The 26053-nt window shown below is 45.4% G+C and overlaps 1 protein-coding gene across 1 annotated transcript in view; it reads left to right on the forward strand.

The window, feature by feature from the left end:
• cracr2aa (calcium release activated channel regulator 2Aa) overlaps positions 1-25550 on the forward strand; it is a 74372-nt gene extending 48822 nt beyond the window's left edge. Inside the window, exons 12-17 of the mRNA XM_041215675.1 lie at positions 9872-10004; positions 12481-12562; positions 14987-15101; positions 20251-20352; positions 21735-21811; positions 25439-25550. Coding sequence (XP_041071609.1) covers positions 9872-10004; positions 12481-12562; positions 14987-15101; positions 20251-20352; positions 21735-21811; positions 25439-25529 — 600 coding nt within the window. The 3' untranslated portion in view covers positions 25530-25550. The remainder of the gene's footprint in view (positions 1-9871; positions 10005-12480; positions 12563-14986; positions 15102-20250; positions 20353-21734; positions 21812-25438) is intronic.
• The last annotated feature ends 503 nt before the right edge of the window (positions 25551-26053 follow it).

Consider the following 26053-nt stretch of genomic DNA (forward strand, 5'->3'; position numbering starts at 1 on the left):
GGCTATGTGCCTTCTCATATCGCTGCATGGGCAGTACGGTACTCAGAACCACATTAATCCTGTATGTGCCAGACCCTTATACTACAATGTGTAACCTAAACACATCAGGAATGTGCCTGCTTACAAACATGGTGGGCAGGATTTTCCATGGTCCCCTGGCATCGGGTGTGTTTGGTGGCATGAGCGGACAATATAGCGCGAAACCCGTTAGTGATCGTCCGCTCAGCCCTCCAACGATGGGCCGCGTTCTCCACCATCGGATATCGGGAAGGCCATTACATCAGCATATCATTATTAGCCCTGTCCACCGGAATTGTCCCCCCATCCCCTGCTGGATCATCCGCCCATCTCGCCCATGGGAAATCACGTTGGTGTAGAACACGTCTTGACAACTGTGATTGCAGAAGCCGGGAATTATCCGCCAGGGCCTTGCTCACATCGCGGACATCTGAGGAGCAGAAGATGCTGGAGTCCGACAGCAACAGGACCCTGGAGGAATGTCCATGGCATGCTGGGTGGATTTTCATGGACATGACACTGCTGCGAAGCGGCTCACGGGAGGTGGAAAGTCACCATTGATGCTCACAATGGGTGACGGTTGACGGGGTGGGAGAAGAAGGGCTAGGATTGGCTGGGAGAGGAAGGGGTGTCATTGAGGGGGGGTGTGGTTGGGAGGGTGGAATGAAGGTGTGACCGGGGGAGATTGCGGGTGGAGGGGAAATGGTGGGAGGAGAGGGTAACAAGGGAGAAGACAGCTTCTGGGGAAGTAGGTGTAAGGGGAGGGTGGAAGATGCAAGGGAGGGAGTCCAGAGAGGGGAAGGTGTCCGGAGGGAGGGGCGCGGAGAAGGGAAAGTGTGGAGGAGGGAGGGAGTAGGGGTGGAGGACGAAGTAAAAGTGGAGGAAGGAGTCAGGAAGTGGGAGGGACAAAGTGGGGGGGTGATGTCTGGGGTGAAGTGGGGGTGGTGGGAGGACTGTGGGGGGGGTGGTGGGAGGGGTTCTGGGGGCAATGGGGTGTGGAGGGGTGAAAGGGTGCAGAGGGAGGGATGTGCAGGTAAACGTGCAAGGGAGGGGTCGGATAGGTCCATGTCTGACTCCTGGGGAGCGAACTGAGGGTGAGTGTGATATAGTGGATGGGTGAGAGTGACTGAGGCCAGAGTGAGGTGTAGGGTGTGAGGGTGAGGGTTCAACGGTAGTGAAAGAAGGGACGGGTGAGGGTTGTTAATGAGGACCCGGAGAAAGACTTGGATCCTGGGGTTGGGAAGGAGGAGGTGGAGAAGGTGAATTTGGATGGGTGTGGGATTTTTGGGAAGGAAGGGAACGTGCATGTTCACCTGGACATCCCCGAAGGAAAAGGGTTGTGGTTGGTAGGTGATGCCAGTGGAGGGTGGAGGGGGTGGGGGGGGTGGTGTCAACTGTGATGGTTAAAGACGGGGGAGCGCAAAATGCAGACCATGCTGTCCAAATGGGAAGTGAAGCGAGATCAGGTGCTGCATGGGAGTGTGATCAGTAGATGGGTGGAGATGGAGGTCAGCTCAGATGGACAACAAAGCGAACCCCAGCAGGCAGCAGTGAAAATGCTCAGGACATTGAGATGAGTGTGAAGGATCTGTGGGAGAGAGATGCATGAGGCTCTGAAAGGCCCTGCCACACACACACTTCTCCCTCCAGAATCACTTGTGAGCCAAACTGCTCACTCTGTGGTGATGGCTTTTCGGGTTGCTTATTCCCACTTCTTCACCGGATGAGGAGTCCTCTTGGCTGCAGCTGAGGACCTGGATGGAGCTGAGGGTCTGGCTGGCTGAGGGTGTCGGTCACTTGGCAGAGCTCCCTGTGACCCAAAGTAGAGATAATTAGTGCAGGGCAGCAGAGTCAGAAGCAGGAGAGAGAGAGACACTCACAGTTGCATTGAGAGAGGGGATGATGTGGTTCAGGATCCTCGGGTGGGTGTTCACCACCGACATCACCATCACCACAGGCACGGTCCACACCCTCACCAGTCAGCGCAATGGCAGCTCCTCAAAGCGAGTAAGGGGCCTAATGTGGACCACTCCACCCCGGGTCTGGGACCTCTCCCTGCTGCTGTGAGCCAACTTCTCCTGCATGAAAAGAGATGGAGAGAGTGTGAAAAGGACACATGACACTGTGTGGAATGTTTGTGTAGTGAGAAGAGTTATGGACAGGAATGAAGATGTGAGCTCCAGAGGGTATGAGCCTGATGGAGATGTGAGGGTGTGTGTGAGAGTTAATGGTGGTGTCCCTTGAGGTGTGAGATCCCTGTGGATGTGTGATGGGTTTGTGAGTGTGAGAGTTGAGAGTGATGAGAAGAGAGAGTTACCCTGGTGGAATGGATGAGACTATTCACCCTGTGGCAGCACTGGGTGGCTGTCCTCTTTTGCAGGGCATTGGCACTGGCCACCGCTGCCCAAGCTTGGTTGGTAATGCTGCTGCCCATCCTTGGCCAGAGCAGGGGTAGAGGACATTGTGGTGGGCCTCCGCGGCACCCAAAAGGCATCGCAGTGACGTGTCGCCTGGGGGCTGAAGTCTTCTTGTCTTTTGTGGATGTCTTCTGTGCAGTAGTTGTGGGCTGGAAGCACTGAGAGGTGTGCGCGCGGCTGGACTTTAAATATGGCGCCTGGCGTGATGAAGCAGCGAGGTGATGGCGGGCGGGCGAATGAGAGCCCGTCTGCCATGGAAACAGCATGTTTCCTGGGAATGCATGAATAATGTGGCGGGATTGGGACGATACAGCGTGAAAACCCACCATTGTGGCCAGCAGGTAAATCTGGGCTGATTCTGCCTGGTGTGTAACTACATGTGTCGTTAAACTGATGTATTGAATATTCCTGAATTTCTCGTGTGTTTTTGTGATTTTTAAAAATTCTGTTCCAGATTAAGACCCTCTAGTAGAATTTTCACAATCCAACATTTCCTGGTCTGCAACTGCCACTTCCACTCTAACTGATCAATTCCTGTTCCTTGTAGAGTTGTGTCATTGATTTTCTCTTGTTTTCTCTCCACCTCTCTCTGCTTTTCTCACGCTGCTTTGTTGACTTTCTAATCTAGATCCTGCTCCATGTCCTGTATTTAACTTTCTCCATTAACAGGGCAGTGACGATGAGCTCAGCAAACTCACCAAGTTTAACTGCTCTCGATACTTTTACCTTTCTTTAACGGAGATTAGATCCTCACTGTAGATTGATTTGCAATATCCACCCAGTCCAGTCTTCTGCTGTCATTAACAGGATCACAATGTTGAGGTGGAAACCAGTTTACATTGGATTACATTGGATTACACTGAAACAGGCCATTTGGCCCACCCAGTCCATGCTGGTGTTTCAGCTCCACTTGAGCCTCCTCCCATCTTTTCTCATTTAAGTCATTGTAATCCTCTATTCCCTTCTCCCTCATGTGCTATACTATTTTATTCAACAATCCCTGTGGTACCGAGTTCCACATTCTTACCACTCTATAGGTGTTGTGAGTGGTGGCTGAGATGGTGCTCTTGATAGAGTTGATCAGCAGGCGCTTATTACAGGAATATCAGACATGTCAGCCCTGGGTTGAGTTCTTTCAACAGGAAAGGTTGACCCGGTCATGAACACTGGTGGAATCAATTTTTGGTGATCTCTTTCTCTCTTCCTTAAATGGTCCACAGGTCTCTGTATGACTTGGCCTTCCCCCTCCGCGTGGTAAGATAGAAGTCCAGTCACTGCACTTATTTCACCCGGTAACCACTTTGATCCTTCTCTGAAGTTTTCCATGTATACCGGCTCTCCCACGGAAATTTCCTCTCTCAACTAGGCCAGTCGTGTCCAGTTTTCTGGCTTCCCTGACTCCTTTCCACCTCCCCCTCTAAATTCAGCATTATTAAGCCGAATCTCGTCCTGAGATGGTGTTTCAACAGTAACTCCGCAGGTGTGACACCTGTTGTTATGTGAGGGGTGGTCCTATAATGGAAAATAAAACATGCTAGCTTGGTTGCTAAAGAACCTCCAGTTAGTTTTTTCATGCCTGCCTTGAACATTTGAACTGCCCTTTCAGCCAATTCATTTGAAGAAGGGTGGTACAGTGCTGTTTTCACGTGAGTGACACCATTGAGGCTGATAAACTGTTGAAACTCAGCACAATGCTGTGCCATTATCAGAAACCACTACTCCTGGTAGTCCGTGAATGGCAAAACTTTGACGTAGCTTCTCAATTGTAGTTGTCGACATTGGTGACTTCACTTCATATATGCCCATCCATTTTGAATGGGCATTGACAATGTGTAGAAATGTAGTTCCCAAAAAAGGTCCCAAATAGTCAATGTGTAACCATACCCAGGGTCTACCTGGTCACTCCCAAGGGTGTAACAGAGCTGTCAATGGTAACTTTTGCAGCTGCTGGCATTGCACACAATTCTTCACTCAACTCTCTATTTCGCCATCCATCCCAGCTGCATGCTTTGATCTTCATTCGGGATATTCCTGAATGGGCCATGTGTAGTTCAATTAAAAGTGGCTCCCTTCCTTTTGGAGGAACTATCACTCGTGCTCCCCCCAATAAAATGGCTGTTTGTTTCATGTCTTCTGTTGAAGTATGGTTTCATTTTGTCAGATCCGGGCTCTTGTGACCAACCACGGAGCACTTGTTCTCGTACTTGAGACAGGACTGGGTCCCGACTTATCCAGTCTCTGATCTGTTGAGCACGTCCAGCGAAGAATCTAAAAAATTTGACAGAACAAGTTCCTGTGGAACTGGGACTTCCGCATCATTTTCTTGTAAAGGCAAACGACTAAGGGCATCGTATCTGCAATTTTGATTGCCAGGCCTATGTACAAAAGTGTATTCGTACACTGTCAGTATTAAAGCCCTACTAGTATTTCTGTATCTTCTTTCTATAAGTTGCCTTCTTTCTAGCGCAGACTTTAATCCCGGCCTTTTTGACTTCACTATTGGCCAGACTTCTCTCAGCTGCCACTCAACTTGTCTGAGCTCAGTGGTTAGGTCTCCCAAAATTCCATCATCTGTCTGCTTCTTAGAAAATTCTGTGACTTGTGCTTCCAAAACCTCTTTGGCTTCATTTAGCTGGTCCTTCAGCTCCTCCGTCTCTTTACTGTGTTTGTTTGCTGCCTCCTGGAAAATTGAACGTTGTTGTGTCCTCTCTGCCAACTCGTTCTTCAGTTTATTCAGAGAAGTGCTGAATTCTTTCTGTTTCTTTTCACACTTTTCCAGAGGTACAAACTTTGACCTGAGGGAATCCTGCAGAGTGTGAAGGTCTTTCAACAGGTTTTCTTTTTCTCTTCGAAGGTTGTACACCTCATCTTGAACTCTGTCATCAAGCGGGGTTTCTTCGAGTTCCTTCTGCTGTTCTTCCAGGTTTTGGCTTAAGACAGCCTGCATTTCTTAAGGTTGTTGAGTCCTTACACAGTCCTTTTTCAAAGCAGGAATGCTTCCAGCTTCACTTTGGAACCCCAATGACCAATCAAGGTTGATTTCCCTTAGCCAGTTTCATTCTAGAAGGCTTGGTCCTCTGCCTCTCAATACTAACATGGGTAGCTTGGCCGATTGGCTTCCATAATGGACAATTACTCTGTTTATGCCTTTTACTTGAATGTTTTCCCCCCTGTGTGTCTTTAGTTTGGCATCTGTTTCTTCTAAACTTAATTGATGTTCCCCATTATTCAGATACCTGAAGGTATGTTCCCTAATTTACTGTAGTGGAAGTTCCCATGTCCACTTCCATTCTAACAGGTCTGCCATTTACTTTCGCTCTAACAAATATTGGTTCTGTCTTTCCAACTTTCAGGTTAAACAACGAGTAAATGTCTGAATTTGTTGTTTCAGGCTCTTCCACATTGTAGATTTCATTGGGTTTCTTCTTTTGTTTACAAGCCTGCTTGAATCTTTCCTTGCACTGCCTCATCGTATGTCCATTTCTGTGACAATAATAGCATTCAATTTTTTAAAACTGCCAGTCATTAAAAGACTGGTTGCTTCCTCCTCTATTGAAATTATTATTTGATTTTGCTGCTAAGTTACTTTTTCTCATTCTTTGTCATGTGGGGGCTGGTTCCTGCTTCTCAGCAGAGTTTTCATGCGCTTTCCAGCTGGGGTTTCCTGCCCGATGTGCAGGACAGTGCCATTTTGCATACCCTATATGGTTTTTGAATCTCACTGCGCTTTCTATGGCCAACGCTATCTCTAGCACCTTCTTGAAATCCAAATTCACTTTGGACAATAATCTCTTCTGAATAGTGTCTTCATTCACATCACACAATAAATGATCTCTGAGCATGTTGTTAAGCGATGTACCAAACTCTCAATGTTCCACTAACTGCTTCAAATTTGCCACATAGCATGCAACTGTCTCACTCAAGGCTCTATTTTTCAAATCAGACTTGAACCTTAGCATCGTTACTGAGGGTTTTGGTTAATAATGACCCTTCACGAGGTCTATCAATTCATCAAACCTTTCAAATCTGGGGCACTGGGTGCTGTCAAACTCGAATCAAGCTGTAGGATTTATTCTCATATGTACTTAAGAGGATTGCTCGCCTCTTCTCTTCCCCCGTAATCTTGTTTGCTTGAAAAAAAGAATGTGAGGCGTTCAATGTAATCAGACCAATTGTACTTGGCTGGATCCAAAGGATCAATCTTTCTGAATTGTGGCATTTCTAATCTAATGGAGCTTTCTATTTATAGTCACTGGGCGTGAGGTACAGTGCCAATTTCCTTTCACTTGATTTCTTCCATTAAATTTGTTTTGTCCTCATCGCCAGTTTGTTGTGAGTGGTGGCCAAGTTGGTACTATTGATAGAGTTGATCAGCAGACACTTCTTGGGTGGATTATTTCCAAGATACTCCACAGCAACTAAATGTGTGCTTTCAGTGCAAAATCTATCTCCACACAACTAACTACTGAGGTAGCCCTCGCTACTCTCCTCTTGGGTACTAAAGATCATGTGATCTTCCTTAACAAGCATTATTCTTAAAGGTATATTACACTAAATAAAGCCATAATCACTACAATGGGTGAAAAAGTTTCTTCCATTGAAAAGTTACGATACAGAAAGAGGCCATTCAGCCCATCATATCTGCGCTGGCCAAAAATGAGAAGAAAGAAACTAGCTGCTTATTTTAATCCCACTTTCCAGCACCTGGTCGGTAGCCTTGGAGGTTGTAGCACTCCAGATGCAGATCCAGGTATCTTTTAAATGAGTTGAACATTTCAGCCTCGGCCACTGATTCAGGCAGTGAATTCCAGGTGCCCACCACCCTCTGGGTGAAAAAGCTTTTCCTCATGTCCCCTCTAATCCTTCTACCAATCACCTTAAATCTATGCCCCCTGGTAATTGACCCCTCAGCTAGGGGAAACAAGTCTTCCCTGTCTACCCTATCAAGGCCCCTCATAATTTTGTACACCTCAATTAAGTCACCCCTCAGCCTCTTCTGTTCTCTCCTGAATTCCCCATTGGAAAGCAGACCCCACTGCTGTGCACCCGGAGTCATGTATAAGTTAGACCAGATGATGGCAGCTGGTTTCCCTCCCTAAACAGCATCAGTGAACTAGCAGGATTCTTACTGGTAGTTTCATGGTCACCAGCTTTTTACTTCAGATTTATTTATGAACTGAATTTAAATTCCTCAGCAGCCATTTGAACCCATATCTCTAGGTCATTGATCCTGGTCCCTGGGTTACTATTCCGTAGCCATGATGCTACCGTACAGCGTTTGTGCAAAGGTTCAGCCACTGCTCTCGGATGGAAGAATCGGACAAGTTCCAACTTACTGACATCACTTTTAAACCCTAAAACCACATGATGTGGTTTTGCGTCACTTATTTCCAGGTTTTGGCTGTAGTGTTCTCGGTATTGTTCTGACTAATACAGAATATATAAGTCTGCAGAGGTATGTAAGAGCTTTATTGGAGCGCGTCTTACTGCACTGGCTACATCTTCCATAAGGCTGCCCTTCAAGTCACTCACTATCCTGACTTGGAAATATATCACCGTTCCTTCACTGTCGCTGGGTCAAAATCCTGGAACCCGCCCTAACAGCACTGTGTGGGTGTACCTACACCAGTGGACTGCAGCGGTTCAAGAAAGCAGCTCACCACCACCTTCTCAAGGGCAACTACGGATGGACAATAAATGCTGGCCCAGCCAGTGACACTTGCATCCCATGAATGAATAAAAAATAGAGATCTATTCGTGTGATGTTGCATCACTTCCTGTGATCATGTACACAGTACCTGATTTGTATATTAAACAGTTAGAATTAACCTGCTCCACGACATGGGCAAATTGTGGCTTGTACTGGACAGAAATCAAATTCTCACAGGACTACGCACAAAGCCTATAGGGGCAGAAGGAGCAATAATCCCTACCCACAGTGAGAGGTAGTAGAGGCAATGATTAGGGTTAGAGAGGGACAATGATTCCTACCTGCTGTGAGGGGCAAGAGGGGCAATGGCCTGTACCCACAGAGAGGGACAGTTAAGGCAGTAAATAAGCTTTGCGAATAATTTGAATTGTATGATCTGATTGAACAGAAATATTCACTATCCTTAATGTTGGATAATCTCATTCAAGCTGTGACATGGATAATTTTTCACACTTCGGATTTTCTATTTTCTACACCTTCAAGCCGATTGAATAGAAATGGCAAACTAGACATTAGCAAAAGCACAGTCACAAGAATACCCATCACCCTAAATATAGCCCAGAAAAGGAGAAGTTGTGGCAAAAGTGCTGAGTGATATCAGTTTGTTGGAATACATTCACCACTGCAGCAAAATGCAGTTTGATTATTTCTGGTGCTATTGGTGATGGAATATTGAGTGCTTCCAGTCTGTAATAACAAAGTGACTTGTCTAATCTTTCGGATACCTTTCCCATCCTGAGCAATGTGCAGAGGACAAGTGCAAGGCTAGCAGAGGATGAGCAAGCTGGCTTTCATTGCAGCTTCCAGCCCTGTGTCCTCGAGCTCTGAGAAGGATAATGAAGCGCGATCAATCGCCAATTCCCCTCTAAGTCACGCACTGTCCTGACTGTGTGGTGTCCGTCCCCAGTCCTTCATCACTGCTGGATCCAAATCTTGGGTACACCAACCCAACTTCCTTCGCTGTCGCTGGGTCAAAATCCTGGAACTCCCTCCCTAACAGCACTGTTGGTGTATCTACACCACAAGGACTGCAGCAGTTCAAGAAGGCGGCTCACCACCACCTTCTCAAGGGCAACTAGGGATGGGCAATAAATGCTGGCCTAGCCAGCGAAACCCACATCCCTTAAAGTACGAAAAAACACCATTGTCACCAGGACATTAGTGTACCAGATGGGTATTTACAACAATCAATGACAATTTCATAATTACCATTATAGTCCAGATTGAATTTAAACTCCTCCAGCTACCATGGTGGGAATTGAACCCATGTCACCCAGAGCATTAGTCTGGGCCTCTGGATTATTAATTTAGTCACAATACCACTATGCTACACCACCGTCTCCTTCCAGATAACATAACCAACTTTTATATAGGTGGATTTTCAAAAAACCTGTAGGAATTTATTTTTCTTAAAAAGAATTAGAAGTAATCTTTAGTTATAAATCTTTTCTGTTGAAATAAATAAATATATCCCATGTTCTGATAACCCTCTTGTGTAATGAGCTTTATCTGAATCTCTCTCCTCACTGTCTAAATGATAAAGTTAAGTTGATAATCTACAAGTGAATCTACAATACCTGTTGTCTGTGGGATTTAACTGCCTTTCTATAACAGGGACTCGAGCCTACACCCAGTTTCTAACTGTGCCCTGACCAATGTTTCATATAAATAAGCATGCTTATTTTTTTTTGAGTATTTGAAATAAAATGAATGATATTCTTTGCAGGACAGAGAATCATGCTCCAACCCTGACCGTTTATTCAAAATCATTTTTGTCGGGAATTCCAGTGTGGGGAAGAGCTCCGTTTTAAGACGATTTTGCGGCGATAGCTTTCACCCTGGAATGTGCGCTACCGTCGGTAGGTGAGCTGATGTCAGTTTTTGTCACTTGTCACGTGATATAGATTTATTTAATTACAACTAACTTTGTGGAGCTAATATCCCTACCAGGTGGGCAGTTCTTCATCTTCGAACATTGGGCTCAAGTCCTAGAGAGTTAAGAGAATTGGAAAGTTCTGAACCTACAAGCAGGGTTATGGGTTTTGTTGGGACATTGATGCCGGGGTCAAAAAGGGGCCCCAAACCCTCACTGTGCGGGGAACAGTCAGCCAGAAGTGATTTTCCCTGAATGGGCCAATTAATGGCCAGAGGGCGGGGCTTGCTGTCCAATTAAGGATGAAGGGTGGGCTCTTGAAGCTGGAAGACCAATAGGAGGCCTCCCAGCTTGGAAGCAGCTGCAGCCCACCACCTTGAGGTGCTCTCTCAGCAACTTTAAAAACATCTCAGTTAATAATACTGCCACACCAGCCTGGCCACCATTGTGGAAGGGGAGCCCCTCTACATGGCAACTAGGGTGTGGCCAGGGAAGCAGGAGAGCCTCAACGAAGCCTGCCTGAATTGCTGCCAGCCCTCCCCCCCCCCCCACCCCTTCCTCCCCCACTGTAGTCTGTCATGTGGAGGTTGTTTCAAGACAGCTGATGGCAGGGCAGTGCAGCGGTAATATGACTGGGGTAGTAACCCAGAATCTATGATAAAGTTCTGGTGAACATGGGTTCAAATCCCACCATGGTAGCTAAATTGAATTTTAAATTCAAATAATTAATAAATTCAATTAATTTATCCGGAATTGAAAGCTAGTTTATTCAGTAATGGTGACCATGCCAACTATAATCGATTGTCGTAAAAGACCATCTTGTTCACTAATGTCCTTTAGGGAAGGAAATCTGCCAACCATACCTGGTCTGGTCAGCATAGGGCTCCAGGTCCACAGGGACGTGGTTGACTCTTAGCTGGCCTCTGAAGTAGCTGAACAAGCCACTCAGTTCAAGGGTAATTAGGGATGGGCAACAAATGCTAGCCTTGTCAGCGACACTTATGTCCCATGAATCCTAAGAAAAAATATCTAGTTGATACTATACCATTTTCCTTATCTTCAACCTTGTGAAATATATAGTTTTTGAATTCTGGCCAGTGATAGCACAAATCTGTGACTTGCGATGGTGGGTCTTGGGGTAGACGAGATGGGATTTGTGTGAATGGGGTGGAGGCTTGGAATTGGCAGGGCTTGTGATGGAGGGGGTGGGGCTTGTGATGGATGAGGTGGAGTTTGGAATGGGTGGGGTTTGTAATGGATGGGACGGGATCTGTGATGGATGAGGCGGGGTTTGGAATGGGCGGGGTTTGTGATGGATGAGGCGGGGCTTATGGTGGATGAAGCAGGGTTTGGAGTGTCCGGGTTTGTGATGGATGGGGCGGGGTTTGTGATGGATGAGGCGGGGTTTGGAATGGGCAGGTGCTGTGCCAGGACTTGGGTACCCTCTACCCACTCCCTTTCCACTAGATGTGTAATGTATCTGCCCATTTGATCGGCAAATGGAAATCTCTCTTATGATGTGTTTCCTGATTACTGCACCCTAGCAACACCTGAGTGTTTCTGGTGCCCAGTGTTGCTAAGGGTCTCAAGTGGGATTTAGAAGTCTTGATAATTGAAGAACTGCCAATTCTATTCACCCCCCCTTCAATTGCACAGACCTTTCTAATGTCCAGGGATGATAATGACTATTAATTAATGAGAGTGTGAGAACAGTGAGACTTTGAAGTATCATTCCAGCCTGGACACAAGGGTCTTGGGTATTAATGGGAGGACTTAGCAGGTTGGGTTAGCAGGAATTGTTCACTGCCTATCTCGTTGCATCCCTTCTTGGGGTCATTAAGATCAACCACATCTTCTGGAATTGGAATTAGGTGTAGGCTGCAGGTAGAACTGGAGTCAAGTGTAGGTCAAACTGCAGATAGGATTGGAACATATGAATTAGGAGCAGGAGTAGGCCACTCAGCCCCTAGAGCCTATTCCACCATTCAGTAAGATCATGACTGATCTGAATGTAACCTCAGCCCCACATTCCTGCCTATCCCTAATAATCTTTCCCCCCTTTATTAATCAAGAATATATGTACCTCTGCCTTAAAAACCTTCAAAGACTCTGCTTCCACCTCCTTTTGAGGAAGAGAGTTCCAAAGACTCGCGACCCTCTGAGAGAAGAAATTTCTCTTCATCTCTATCTTAAATGAGTGACCCCCTATTTTTAAATAGTAACCCCTAGTTCTAGATTCTCCCACAAAAAGAAACATCCTCTCCACATCTCTATTTTCTCAGGCATCTGGATCAGTTACAGGGAAAAATCAAATGCTTTGTGCCTCAACCAATTCCTGTAGATAAGATTGAAAACAAAGGTCGGGTTGACATTTTTAAGGGAAAGTTTCTTCTAACTAGTAAATTCCTTTTACAACTTGTAATTTATAAATGCTTCTATATTAAAACAGTTTTTATTTCCAGGTATAGACTATCATGTGAAAACAGTAAATGTAGACAATTGCCTGCTGGCTTTGCAACTCTGGGACACTGCGGGACAGGAACGGTGAGTTAATGGGGCAGGGGGGATTAATCTTATAGTGGACACTTATAAGGGAGACATGTGAGGTTTGCCTGCTTCTAGGTTAGAATAAGATGCTTAGAATGATCATCCGCTACACCCAGTTCGGTATGTTGTCATTTAAGTTCTCAGCTGCAGCTCAGTGGCTTGCACTCTCATCAGGAGTTGAAAGGTCATGGGTTCACATCCAGGGTTTGAACACACAATTCTAGACTGACACTCCAGTGCAGTACTGAGGGAAGGTTGTACTGTCTGAGATGCCATCTTTGAGATGAGATGTTAAACCGAAACCCTGCCTGCCCTCTTGGGTGAATGTGAAAGATCCCATTGCATTATTTTGAAGAAGAGCAGGGGAGGTGACCCTGGAGTCCCTCAGCATTGCAAAAAAACAGGTGACCTCGTCATTATCTTTGTGGGAGCTTGCTGTGCACAAATTAGCTTCTGCATTGCAACAGTGACTCCACTTAGAAAGTCGTTAATTGACTGTAGAGCAGCTTGGAAGCTCCTGAAGATGTGCTATATAAATGCAAGCCTTCCTTTATGGTGACTCTAACATTCAGATTCAGCAAGATAGTATTATTCTATTCTAGTCTGCAGAATAGCTTGTTAAACAATGTTTGATCAGAATATGATTCTTGGAATAGCTGAACTTATTGTCCATCCCTGGGAAGGTGGTTAGATCTCTTCCAATTCCGCTGAGTAACTTGCTTGGTAATTTCAGAGAGTTAAGCAGAGTGTAGGCTGGAGTGACGTGTAGGGCAGATGGGAAGGTTGGCAGGTTTCCTTCCTTGGAGGAGTTGGGCTTTAGTGGTCATTTTTGCAGTGCTAATCTGATTTATTGAAATGAGTTGTGGAACCAGCCATGATAGGATTTGAACTCCCAACCTCTGATTCACCAAGCCAGGACGATAACCAGTATCCTTCCGTAATCAGTGCCATGGCACAGAAACAGACCACCAGAAACTCCATTATAATCCAGTATCTACAATCTTTAAATTACGTATTCTTATTGTGAGAATAGAGCTATTGATCTTTCAGGCACATCTCTGGGCCTTGTCAATGTGTTTCTGGGTCTTGCAGATTTGAATCTTGCCCCATCCCCCTCTCTCTCTTAAGGTACCATACCCTGAAAGAACATTGGCAACCACGGACTTCTGAATTGGTCCATGATTATGCTTGGCAAAGTACTGTGGTGGTTTTCCGTTGCCTTCTGCAGGTTACAGTGATGGTAGAGGTTCCAATCTCTCACCATCACATGGTTGATCAGGAATCTCTCTCGCTCTTACGCCCTTGGCAGGCAGTGTGTTGGAAGAATTTCCGGGTTGTTACTCAACCAGTTTGTCTGCGTTATGAACGCACCTTCCTTGGCTATCAAGCCTTGGAGTGGGATTCGAATCCAGAGCTCCCAGCTTAGAGGCCGGGGTGTTACCCACTGCACCACCAGACCTCCTGCCCCGTCACTAAGGTGCCTGTTTCTATATCTCTAACATCAATTGGCTATTTCCCTGTCTCAGCCCATCTGCTGTTGAACCTCATCCATGCCCTTGTTAGTTCTGAGCTTACCTATTCCAATGTTCTCCTGGCTGGCCTCCCACCATGCACTCTCCATCAACCTAGACTCATTCAAAACTCTGCTGGCATATTCTAACTCTCACCAGACCCTGTTCATCCATCACTCCTGTGCTTGCTGACCTACATTGGTTCCAAGTCCAGTGGTGCCTCCATTTTAAAATTTTCACCTTTGTTTTCAATCCTTCCATGGCCTCACCCCTTCCTATCTCTGTCCTTCTGCCCTATCCCTCCCTTCAATCCACTGACATATCTGCACACATCCAATTCTAGCCTCAAGTGTCCATGATTTTAATTGTTCCACCACTGGTGGCCGTGTCTACAGCTGCCTGGGCCCTAATCTCTGGAATTCCCTCCCTCAACCTCTCTGTCTCTCAACCTCTGTACCCTTCTTTAAGATGCTTCTTACTACTTACCTCTGACCAACCTTTTGGCTACCTGCCCTATCCTCATCCCTCTTGGTGTCAATTGTTTTTTGTTAATCACTCCTGTAAAGTGCCTTGGGATGTTTAAGGTGATAAATAAATGCAAGTTGTTGTAGTCATGCCACTGGGACTTGCAGCTACTCAGCTTTATGACATGAGCTCTGTAGCAATAGGGATTGGTGGCGACCTGCCGGAGAGTGGTGTGTGACTGCATTAATATCCATTAGTGGTTTAATGTTGACAAATGAGGAGAGATCTTTGCTTTAATTTTTAACTATATTTTGTGAATTAAAAAAAAAAGACAACAGCAAATGTGATGCTTAGGAAGATAATATTTTGGAATAAACTTTTTCAGTCTCTCACTTGGGCGTGTTTATTGTTAAACGTGGTGCGATGACTTTGTTTAATGTTGCAGGTTTCGCAGTGTTACGAAGCAGTTCTTTCGTAAGGCCGATGGAGTTGTTCTGATGTATGACATCACAGCTGCGATAACCTTTAGCGCTGTCCGACAATGGCTGGAGAGCGTGCAGGTTCTGTCACTAGATCCTCCTGTACTTTGTGACAACGCTTAAGTAGTTCTATATCATGGGGCCAAATTTAGCTTAGTTTTGTATTTCATCCTTCCCTATTCACTGTCGTTTGCCTGTTAGTAAGCCTTCAAGTCAGCAAACTCACCATTACTGAGGCAAGCATGCTCCTGCATTAGCTTTAAGATGGACTGTTGTGTGAATCGCAAAGGTCGCTGTCCTTCCTCGGAGCTCTGTGTCTGTAATGGATTGTCCCAGAGAAGCTGTATTCTCGGATTGTGTCACAGGCCCCACTAACACTGTGGCCAGGATTTCCCGGTCGGCGAGAGGGGGGCGGGGCCTGCTCGCCCATGTGTAAAATGACACGGGATGTTGTTGGGCAGAACCCCCAAAGTCACCCCGCGTCATTTCAATTTTCAGGTCGGCGGGGGCTCAGCAGAATCAGCTGTGCGCCCGCCGACCTGACAACAGCCAATTGAGGCCATTGACAGAGTCATTAAACTAAATAACGGACCTGCCCGTCCAACCTTAAGGTTGTCGGACAGGCCAGGAGCCCTGGCGGGCATTAGAAAAAGTGGACGGGATGAGGTTTCATGTAGGTTTTAAAAAATGTAATTAAAGTGTATTTAAAAGTTATAGACATGTCCCAACTCATGTGACACTGTCACATGAGGGGACATGTCAGGGAAATTATTTTTTTCCAAATTTCAGATTTTTTATTGTGGAGCCGATCTCCCTGAGGCAGCACTTAGCCGCAGGGGGATGAGTCGCTCTTTCGTGCACATGTGTGAAAGAGCGCACTCTCGGCTCAAGGAATACCCTTCCCCCGCCCACACAGGGAGTGCATTGCGCTTCCCAGCGGACGTCACGCTGACCGGGCCTTAATTGGCCCGCCCACGTAAAATGGCAGTGCACCCCCGATTGGGGGTGCCAGTCGGAGGCGCGCCTCTGCGTGCCCACTCTTAAACACCACCCCCACCCCCGCATTCCGCCCTGTGTGTTCAGCAAGACAATTGCCCCAATTTGCTGACTAGCTGCCTTGCAGTGTTAGATATGCTGATATCCCAGGTTGCTACCAAGATTCTATTCATAAAGTGGATTAGTTAATTTAAAACATTGAGCGCTGAATATCCCTCATCCTTATGTGTTGATGCAGGATGACTATGGCAACTGCTGGCAATAATATTACCAAATATAAATGTTAATCAGTTTATGGTATCTGTGACTATTGATAATGGGTTTGAATGTTGCTTGTGGAATAGTTATTGACAACATGACATTGAATCTCATGGTGCAGTGTAAATACCGAACATACCTCGAGAGAGCATGAACACTGCACAGGGTCCAAAATCATTGACCTATCTGTATAGAAGGGCTGGTTTTAGTGTTTCAGAGAAGGATATTCAATTATTGGGGCACAGAGAACGATGTTCAGCTATTGGGGTACGGGAAGGATGTTCAGTTATCTGGGTACAGGAAGGATGTTCAGTTATTGGGGTACAGGAAGGATGTTCAGTTATTGGGGTACAGGAAGGATGTTCAGTTATTGGGGTAGGGGAAGGATGTTCAGTTATCGGGATTCACGAAGGATGTTCAGTTATCTGGGTACAGGAAGGATGTTCAGTTATCTGGGTACAGGAAGGATGTTCAGTAATAGGGTACAGGAAGGATGTTCAGTTATCTGGGTACAGGAAGGATGTTCAGTTATTGGGGTAGGGGAAGGATGTTCAGTTATCTGGGTACAGGAAGGATGTTCAGTTATTGGGGTAGGGGAAGGATGTTCAGTTATCGGGGTAGGGGAAGGATGTTCAGTTATTGGGGTACAGGAAGGATGTTCAGTTATTGGGGTAGGGGAAGGATGTTCAGTTATCGGGGTACAGGAAGGATGTTCAGTTATCGGGGTAGGGGAAGGATGTTCAGTTATTGGGGTACAGGAAGGATGTTCAGTTATTGGGGTTGGGGGAAGGATGTTCAGTTATCGGGGTACAGGAAGGATGTTCAGTTATCGGGGTAGGGGAAGGATGTTCAGTTATTGGGGTACAGGAAGGATGTTCAGTTATTGGGGTAGGGCAAGGATGTTCAGTTATTGGGGTAGGGGAAGGATGTTCAGTTACTGGGGTACGGGAAGGATGTTCAGTTACTGGGGTACAGGAAGGATGTTCAGTTATTGGGGTAGGGGAAGGATGTTCAGTTATCGGGGTAGGGGAAGGATGTTCAGTTATTGGGGTAGAGGAAGGATGTTCAGTTATTGGGGTAGAGGAAGGATGTTCAGTTATCGGGGTAGGGGAAGGCTGTTCAGTTATTGGGGTACAGAAAGGATGTTCAGTTATTGGGGTAGGGGAAGGATGTTCAGTTATTGGGGTACAGGAAGGATGTTCAGTTATTGGGGTACAGGAAGGATGTTCAGTTATCGGGGTAGGGGAAGGATGTTCTGTTATTGGGGTAGGGGAAGGATGTTCAGTTATTGGGGTTGGGGAAGGATGTTCAGTTATTGGGGTAGGGGAAGGATGTTCAGTTATTGGGGTAGGGGAAGGATGTTCAGTTATTGGGGTAGGGGAAGGATGTTCAGTTATTGGGGTAGGGGAAGGATGTTCAGTTATTGGGGTAGGGGAAGGATGTTCAGTTATCGGGGTACAGGAAGGATGTTCAGTTATTGGGGTAGGGGAAGGATGTTCAGTTATCGGGGTAGGGGAAGGATGTTCAGTTATCGGGGTAGGGGAAGGATGTTCAGTTATTGGGGTAGGGGAAGGATGTTCAGTTATCGGGGTAGGGGAAGGATGTTCAGTTATTGGGATACAGGAAGGATGTTCAGTTATTGGGGTAGGGGAAGGATGTTCAGTTATCGGGGTAGGGGAAGGATGTTCAGTTATCGGGGTAGGGGAAGGATGTTCAGTTATCGGGGTACAGGAAGGATGTTCAGTTATTGGGGTAGGGGAAGGATGTTCAGTTATCGGGGTAGGGGAAGGATGTTCAGTTATCGGGGTAGGGGAAGGATGTTCAGTTATTGGGGTACAGGAAGGATGTTCAGTTATTGGGGTAGGGGAAGGATGTTCAGTTATCGGGGTACAGGAAGGATGTTCAGTTATCGGGGTAGGGGAAGGATGTTCAGTTATTGGGGTACAGGAAGGATGTTCAGTTATTGGGGTTGGGGGAAGGATGTTCAGTTATCGGGGTACAGGAAGGATGTTCAGTTATCGGGGTAGGGGAAGGATGTTCAGTTATTGGGGTACAGGAAGGATGTTCAGTTATTGGGGTAGGGCAAGGATGTTCAGTTATTGGGGTAGGGGAAGGATGTTCAGTTACTGGGGTACGGGAAGGATGTTCAGTTATTGGGGTAGGGGAAGGATGTTCAGTTATTGGGGTAGGGGAAGGATGTTCAGTTATCGGGGTAGGGGAAGGATGTTCAGTTATTGGGGTAGAGGAAGGATGTTCAGTTATTGGGGTAGAGGAAGGATGTTCAGTTATCGGGGTAGGGGAAGGCTGTTCAGTTATTGGGGTACAGAAAGGATGTTCAGTTATTGGGGTAGGGGAAGGATGTTCAGTTATTGGGGTACAGGAAGGATGTTCAGTTATTGGGGTACAGGAAGGATGTTCAGTTATCGGGGTAGGGGAAGGATGTTCAGTTATTGGGGTAGGGGAAGGATGTTCAGTTATTGGGGTTGGGGAAGGATGTTCAGTTATTGGGGTAGGGGAAGGATGTTCAGTTATTGGGGTAGGGGAAGGATGTTCAGTTATTGGGGTAGGGGAAGGATGTTCAGTTATTGGGGTAGGGGAAGGATGTTCAGTTATCGGGGTACAGGAAGGATGTTCAGTTATTGGGGTAGGGGAAGGATGTTCAGTTATCGGGGTAGGGGAAGGATGTTCAGTTATCGGGGTAGGGGAAGGATGTTCAGTTATTGGGGTAGGGGAAGGATGTTCAGTTATCGGGGTAGGGGAAGGATGTTCAGTTATTGGGATACAGGAAGGATGTTCAGTTATTGGGGTAGGGGAAGGATGTTCAGTTATTGGGGTAGGGGAAGGATGTTCAGTTATTGGGGTAGGGGAAGGATGTTCAGTTATCGGGGTAGGGGAAGGATGTTCAGTTATTGGGGTAGGGGAAGGATGTTCAGTTATTGGGGTTGGGGAAGGATGTTCAGTTATTGGGGTAGGGGAAGGGTGTTCAGTTATTGGGGTACGGGAAGGATGTTCAGTTATCGGGGTTGGGGAAGGATGTTCAGTTATTGGGGTAGGGGAAGGATGTTCAGTTATTGGGGTAGGGGAAGGATGTTCAGTTATTGGGGTACGGGAAGGATGTTCAGTTATTGGGGTAGAGGAAGGATGTTCAGTTATTGGGGTAGAGGAAGGATGTTCAGTTATTGGGGTACAGAGAAGTGCTACAGAGTTGATTTCAGAATTTTTTGGGGATGATGTTTAATGAATGATTGGACGCCCCTGTGTCTTTTCTGTCTCGAATAGAGGATTTTGGATATGGAAATGATTTAAGCTTTTAAATTATGAGAGAGTTTTGACAAATTGGAACTAAGTAAATTTTTCCGTTGTGCTCAGAATTTAAGCACGTGGAGTCATACTTTCAAATTAATGATATCAAAAGCAAGTAGGAAATGCATGAGGAACTTTTTTACTACAAGGCTAGTGAGTGTGTGGAACAGATTACAAACATGGGGCAGAACCAGAAACATTCACAGGAACAACGAGCCAGATAGGGGATCAGGGTAATTAGAAATGCAGCAATGGAATATTGTGGATAGGAGGGCTCAATGGGCTGAGGGGAACTGGATAGGGGGCACAATGGGCTGAGGGGAACTGGATAGGGGGCACAATGGGCTGAGGGGAACTGGATAGGAGGCACAATGGGCTGAAAGGAACTGGATAGGGGGCACAATGGGCTGAGGGGAATAGGGGGCACAATGGGCTGAGGGGAACTGGATAGGGGGCACAATGGGCTGAAAGGAACTGGATAGGGGGCACAATGGGCTGAGGGGAACTGGATAGGGGGCACGATGGGCTAAAGGGAGCTGAATAGCAGGGCTCGATGGGCTGAAAGGAAGGTGCTGTTGTATCTGGTGTCTGGATCTGCTCAGTGTCTGAGGCTGGGTGCTAGGAACCATATTGATTTGTATTGGTGATGTGATACGGTGTTTTGTGTTCACAGGAGGGGGCGGGTCCTGAGGTTTTAATCCTCCTCCTAGCCAATAAAACGGATCTGGAAAGTGAACGTCAGGTCACCAGTGAAGAGGGGCGGCGGTTGGCTAAGGTTTGCATTCCAAGATCTATAATCACCAACACTTTAAAACATCCATAAAGCTTTCCAAATATTTCTGTTTAATCAAAAACAAAATGGCCACTTGAGGAATGGGAAGATTCCGAACATTAACAGTAAGTCTGGAAGTGGGGATAGCGCAGGAACCGAGCCCAACATAAAAACAGGCTCAATAGCCCCTCCCAAAGTGAAGGAGCAACAGGGAAATTCCCCTTTACCCAAAGGTAATTGGTCCAACTGGAAACTTGGGGTCCTGGTACTGCTCGTCATTCACAGCGGGTGTTTTTCATGGGCAGAAGGTGACATGTGGTAATGTCACTGGGCTAGTATTCCAGAGGCCTAGTGGGTATGAGTTTAAATCCCACAGCAGCTGGTAGATTTTTAATTCAATTAATAAATCTGAAATATAAAGCTAGTCTCAGTACAATTACCATTCGATTGTTGTAAAAACCCATCTGGTTCACTAACATCCTTTAGAGAAGGAAATCTGTCAACCTTGCCTGGTCTAGTCTACATGTGATTCCAGACCCACAGTACTGTGGTTGACTCTTCGCTGCCCTATGAAATGACCTAGGAAGCCAATCAGCTCAAGGGCAATTAGGGATGGGCAGCAAATGTTGGCCTTGCCAGTGACACCCACATCCCATGAAAGAATAAGGGAATTAAATTTCCAGAGTGATTTCCTCACACCATCACCACCCAGTGGAAAATTTCTAACATCCACTCTCCAGATAGATGAAGATTTTAATGCAGGAAGACACTCGACTCCATGGCTTCCAATCACTTGCGACCAGACAGCTGTTTACATGAAGTAAGGGAATAGTTGATATGAAAGCCATGTTGACAGCTCCATCTGGCTTGAAGCTTCAGCAGAGCTTTGTTGGAAGTACATGTGCCTCCCACTAAAGACTAAATTAACTAGTCACGCAATTCTGTCAGGAAAGTGTACGTTATTATACCAACCTTACCTTCAGTGTTTACTAGACAGCAATTTTTTGCTCATTCCCTTCTGGACCCAAATGCACTGCCATTTCAAATCCTTCAGTGCTTCCTGCAGGTGTTGCCAGTTCCTGAATGGGAACAGACTCGATCTGGGATCAGTGCAGAGATGTTATGTGAAGGATTTGTTTAACGCCGTTGCCATATCCTGATTTACACCCGTAACACTCCTACTCATGTTATCCTTCAAGGATTATGGGGACTTGGACTTTGTTTGCTTTTATTAAGTATTTTTCCACTGGTCTCATCTGTTCCTCCTGTTAATTATCCTGGGCTGTCTTTGGATAATTTGTCTTCATGAATATTGAATTCTGCATGTGTTTAGTTATTGACACAGGAATCTGAAGCAGATTGATTATTCTTTTCCCTTTTTACAGGAATGTAATTTGATTTTCTATGAATGCAGTGCTTTCTCAGGCATCAATATAACCAAATCCATGTTGCATTTGGCCAGGTAAGATAGTAACTTCATTGAATCAGAAGATGGTGAACGCCTGGGAGTGAGTCATTGATTTGTATATTTTAATGGTTGCATCACATATTTAAAGCTTTTTTTCACAACGCAGTAACATTGTCCATGGAGACTTGTGTATTTGCTGGTTTGCTATAGATTTTATATACCTGATTTATCTCCAAGCAGTGCAAAGATGACATTAGTTTTAAATCTACAACAGGTTTAATTACAATACTTTTAAATATCTCAGTAATTACAGGATTTCTACACATATGCTCTCAGCCCAGATGCTAGCACCTTCAGCATGGTGTCAGTACTTTAAGCTCTCCAGCTCTACCTACAGGCTTAAGCAATTAAGTGAAGAGAACATAGATCAGTGAACAGGCTAACATAATCAAACACAGATCAGTTAAACGATTGAACTCTACTAGAGACGATAAAACTAAACTTTGATTCTTGACTAACCCTCTGTTTCCATGTCAGTCCAAAATGCAGAGTGATACAATGAGTCGGTAACGATTTCCTTGGATATTAGGTATTGCCCTGGTATTGACATCTAACATCAGTTTAAAAACTAAATATGTAATTCTAGCTTAGAATTGTTTTTAAAAATATTATCGTGTAGATTTGTCTGCTTATCCTTTGTAGCCAAGGATTAATATTGATACTAAAGTCACGAAGACTGAAAGTGTGAGCTTAGAAGCCAATGATTTTTAAAGACTTATGTAAGATTTACCCTATGTCACAGGCCCTCCTAAACTCTCCAAGGATTTTAAGTGGGAAAAAATATTTTTATTTAGGTGATGCATGTTCCCTTTATCTCATTCATAACCAATTGATGTTTAAAATGCTAACATTAGATGGTGTTGAGAATATTCACCTGGAGTAGACAAAGTAGAATGGGGCATTCCAAGGGACAGTAGTGTCTCTTTTATTGTAAGGGTTCGAAGAGGGACAGGTTAATTGGCCTGCTTGCAGGCCAATATCTAATCTCTCCTTCCACGTTCCGTATTGCCAGTCATGGAAATGAGGCAGGGATCATTGGACACTCCGTAGGGAGAACTCTGCAATCTGCTTCAAAGCAAACACTAATAGAGCAAAAGGCACTCTGTGTAAACTCCATACACGGATAGGAACGGAATCTCAGTGAGTGAATTTAGCTGCAGTGGGGAAAATACAAAGATTCCCATTAATTTGACGACAAAAGCCTTTTGTGAGGAAAATGCCACCCGTGAATCTGTAATGTTCCAAAATCATACGAGGTCAAGCATGAAAATATGAAAAGATTGCAGCTTCACTATTGATTAGACTGAAGTTTTGGTATATACTTGATTTTGAAGATTGAACTGGATGCCAAGTGGAGTTGAGATGCAGTTCAGCTCTGGTCTCATAGAATGGCAGAAAAGATTTGAGGGGCTGAAAGGTCTCCTCTTCTTATGTTCCTTTTAGCCCTTTATGAAGTGCTATAAATCAGGAGCCTTGGAATGTTAAAAGACTTTGAACCAGAATCTGAGCGTGTGTATAAACAGTCAAGGACAGCCCACCACTTGGTGGACTCTGAACTCTTTTGTTGTCAAGCTACACGCCGGAAACTGTGTGAGATCATTAAATCCATTATCCCTGTTGGATTGAAAGTACAATATTGAACATTCACAAGCACTGATTCATGTTTATTAAGACATAACATGATGGAGAAGAGAAAAAAACAGGTACATAGAAATTACAACATGGCAACAAGGCTGTTCGGCCCATCCACTCCGTGTCGGTGTTTATCTTCCACAGGAGCAGCATCCTAAAGCCATGAACTTGCCCTGTTCCTACAACTACTTATACACAACTAGCAGAGGTGGATATGTGCTGGGAGGGTTGTAGGTTTTCAACTACTGGGCAACCCAAGCCTCCTTTCCCCAGTGTATCATTTCCAGCTTCTGCAACCTGTCCTTATAAGCCGGGTGCCCAGTCCCCAGCCCTTGGTTTAGTTACTCCTCACTGGAACCTAGTCTGGTTGTCAGTTCTGTGTTTGGGCTGCATTGCACGTGCTGTCTGTCCATCACAGGCTGCCCTCGTCTGGGCGACCTCCATTCAGCTGAAACACTCACATTTCCACACACAGTTTGCTCTGCTCTCTTCCCTTTAGCAAGGAGCCACATGAGACTTCTCACTGCATCTCATGAGCAGCTATTGACAACACCAGACATCCTCTCGGTGGAGTGAAATTCAGCTTGAGCTATGCTCGCAGATCAATATCTACCTGAAACCTACCTCCACCTGATCTCTGAAGTGATATTAGCTCAACCTCACTCACTCTGTCTGCTTTCTCTATCCAATGTCAGCAAAGCAGCGCTGGCTTGATTAACCTGTGTGTTTTAAATGTGCTCTAATTTTAGCTTGAATTATGGATTCCAAGTGATTGCTCCCAATTAATGGTTAGGCCAAATGATCTGTAATTAGCCTCTTCTTGCGTCTCGAAAGAAGGTGCTACATCAACCTATCTTCTGTTTCATCGCACAGTTTGCACATTTAATGAGTGTTGATTGTGAGAGAGGGAGAGAGAGATGAGCTGTTATCTCTGTCCTAGGCTGAAGTTCTGAAGCTCTAGATTTTATTGATTTTATTAGAAGGAATAACACTCACACAATGATAAAGAAATTGAGACATCGTGTTGCAGCTTCTGAACTCAGTCACAGGATGACTAAGCCCTGAAGGGTCTTCCCTAACATCCCTTTCAGAGTTTTCACATCTTAACCTCAGTTAAAGGACCTCCGTGACTGTCGCTAGTGATTTACACTAGCTCATCCCTTCAAAGAGCGAATCCTGTAACAGAATTCTGTCCATGCATGCACAGAATAGACAAACGTATAGCCGTTAAACAAAGCATTTTGTGTGTTGGATAGTTGGAGTGACACAGGGAATAGTCAGCAATGGTGCCATAGGGATTGGCGCCAGTGGCGTTCTGCGACTATCGCTTATTTCAGTATGTTCTGCGCAAACTGTCTATTCATCTCAAAATGGAGCCCTGATCATAAAATGGGTTCTTTAATGAAACAATTCCTGTTAATGTACTGGCCAGGAGGGTTGAGAAAATTCTGACCAGAGCCTCGACTCTCTCCGCTTTGTCACTGGCTTTTGGGAAGAAGGCGAAGGAGCCGGAGATAGAGGAGCCAGGGATCATCTCTGTTGTTTTATTGTTGCTTGTGGTGGTGGGGAGGGGGAGGGGGGTGGGGGTGGTGGGGATGTGGTCACTGATAGTTTATGTATTCTGGGAGTTGCAAGCTTTTCGATTAACTAGTTTGTAGGCTAATAACTGTTTTCCCTTCGCCCTTATGTTCATCCCGATATGAAGCTTTCACTTCTGGTAAAGGTTTTATACTTATTGGCACTGATGTGATGGGCTGACTGGCAGGTGAATGTGTTGGACTATTCTACATATCCAACCATTAGCCATCTCTGCTTCATTTCCAGTTACTTGCTTATTGTGTGAGGTAACAATAGCAAAGGCTGCAGGGCCTTTTTTTACTATAAAGTTCCTTGTATATATTTTCCAAATTTATAAGAGGGGTTATTTTTTTTTGGAACTTTCAGCTTGCTATTTATTGTGATGGAACACTTATTGGTTTTTTCATTTAGACTTCTGAAGGAACTAGAAGATAAGGTAAAGGAGAAGATTGTTGAGCTGAGGGAAGAGCCTCCCCAACAGAAAACTTGCTGCGCAAAATAATAACCAGGATTTATTACATCCGATCACCAGAGGCAACTTGGAATCACCTGAGAGGAACACACTTTGTTGGGCAATTGTGGAGAGCGTCTGAATGAAAAACAGAAACTGAACTTCAGTCAGGTTTGCCAGCTGGCAAATTTAGTGTTGAATTCTTCAGCCAAAGTGATGCTGTTTAAAGAATGTGAAGCTTGGCTGCGGTTGGGGAATTCTCCACATTTTAAATTCTTGCAGCAAATACAATGGGACTGTTTAAAGAGTAGCTAACAGACTGACAGACTGGACACAGTGGGAGCTTTCAAATTGGACCACTTATTTCACAAATGAAGCAAGCTATGAAACTTGGAATGACATAATCATTTGTGTTTTGCTGGGATGAGTTCTGTATCCCTTAAATCTCTGGCATTGGCTCTTGATTTTTTTTTTTATTTATTCATTCATGGGATGTGGGCTTCACTGACAAGGCTAACATGTGTTGCCCAGCCCTAACTGCCCTCGAACTGAGTGGCTTGCTGGGCCACTTCAGA

The sequence above is a fragment of the Carcharodon carcharias genome, chromosome 21, assembly GCF_017639515.1.
Source record: "Carcharodon carcharias isolate sCarCar2 chromosome 21, sCarCar2.pri, whole genome shotgun sequence".
Lineage (NCBI taxonomy): Eukaryota > Metazoa > Chordata > Chondrichthyes > Lamniformes > Lamnidae > Carcharodon > Carcharodon carcharias.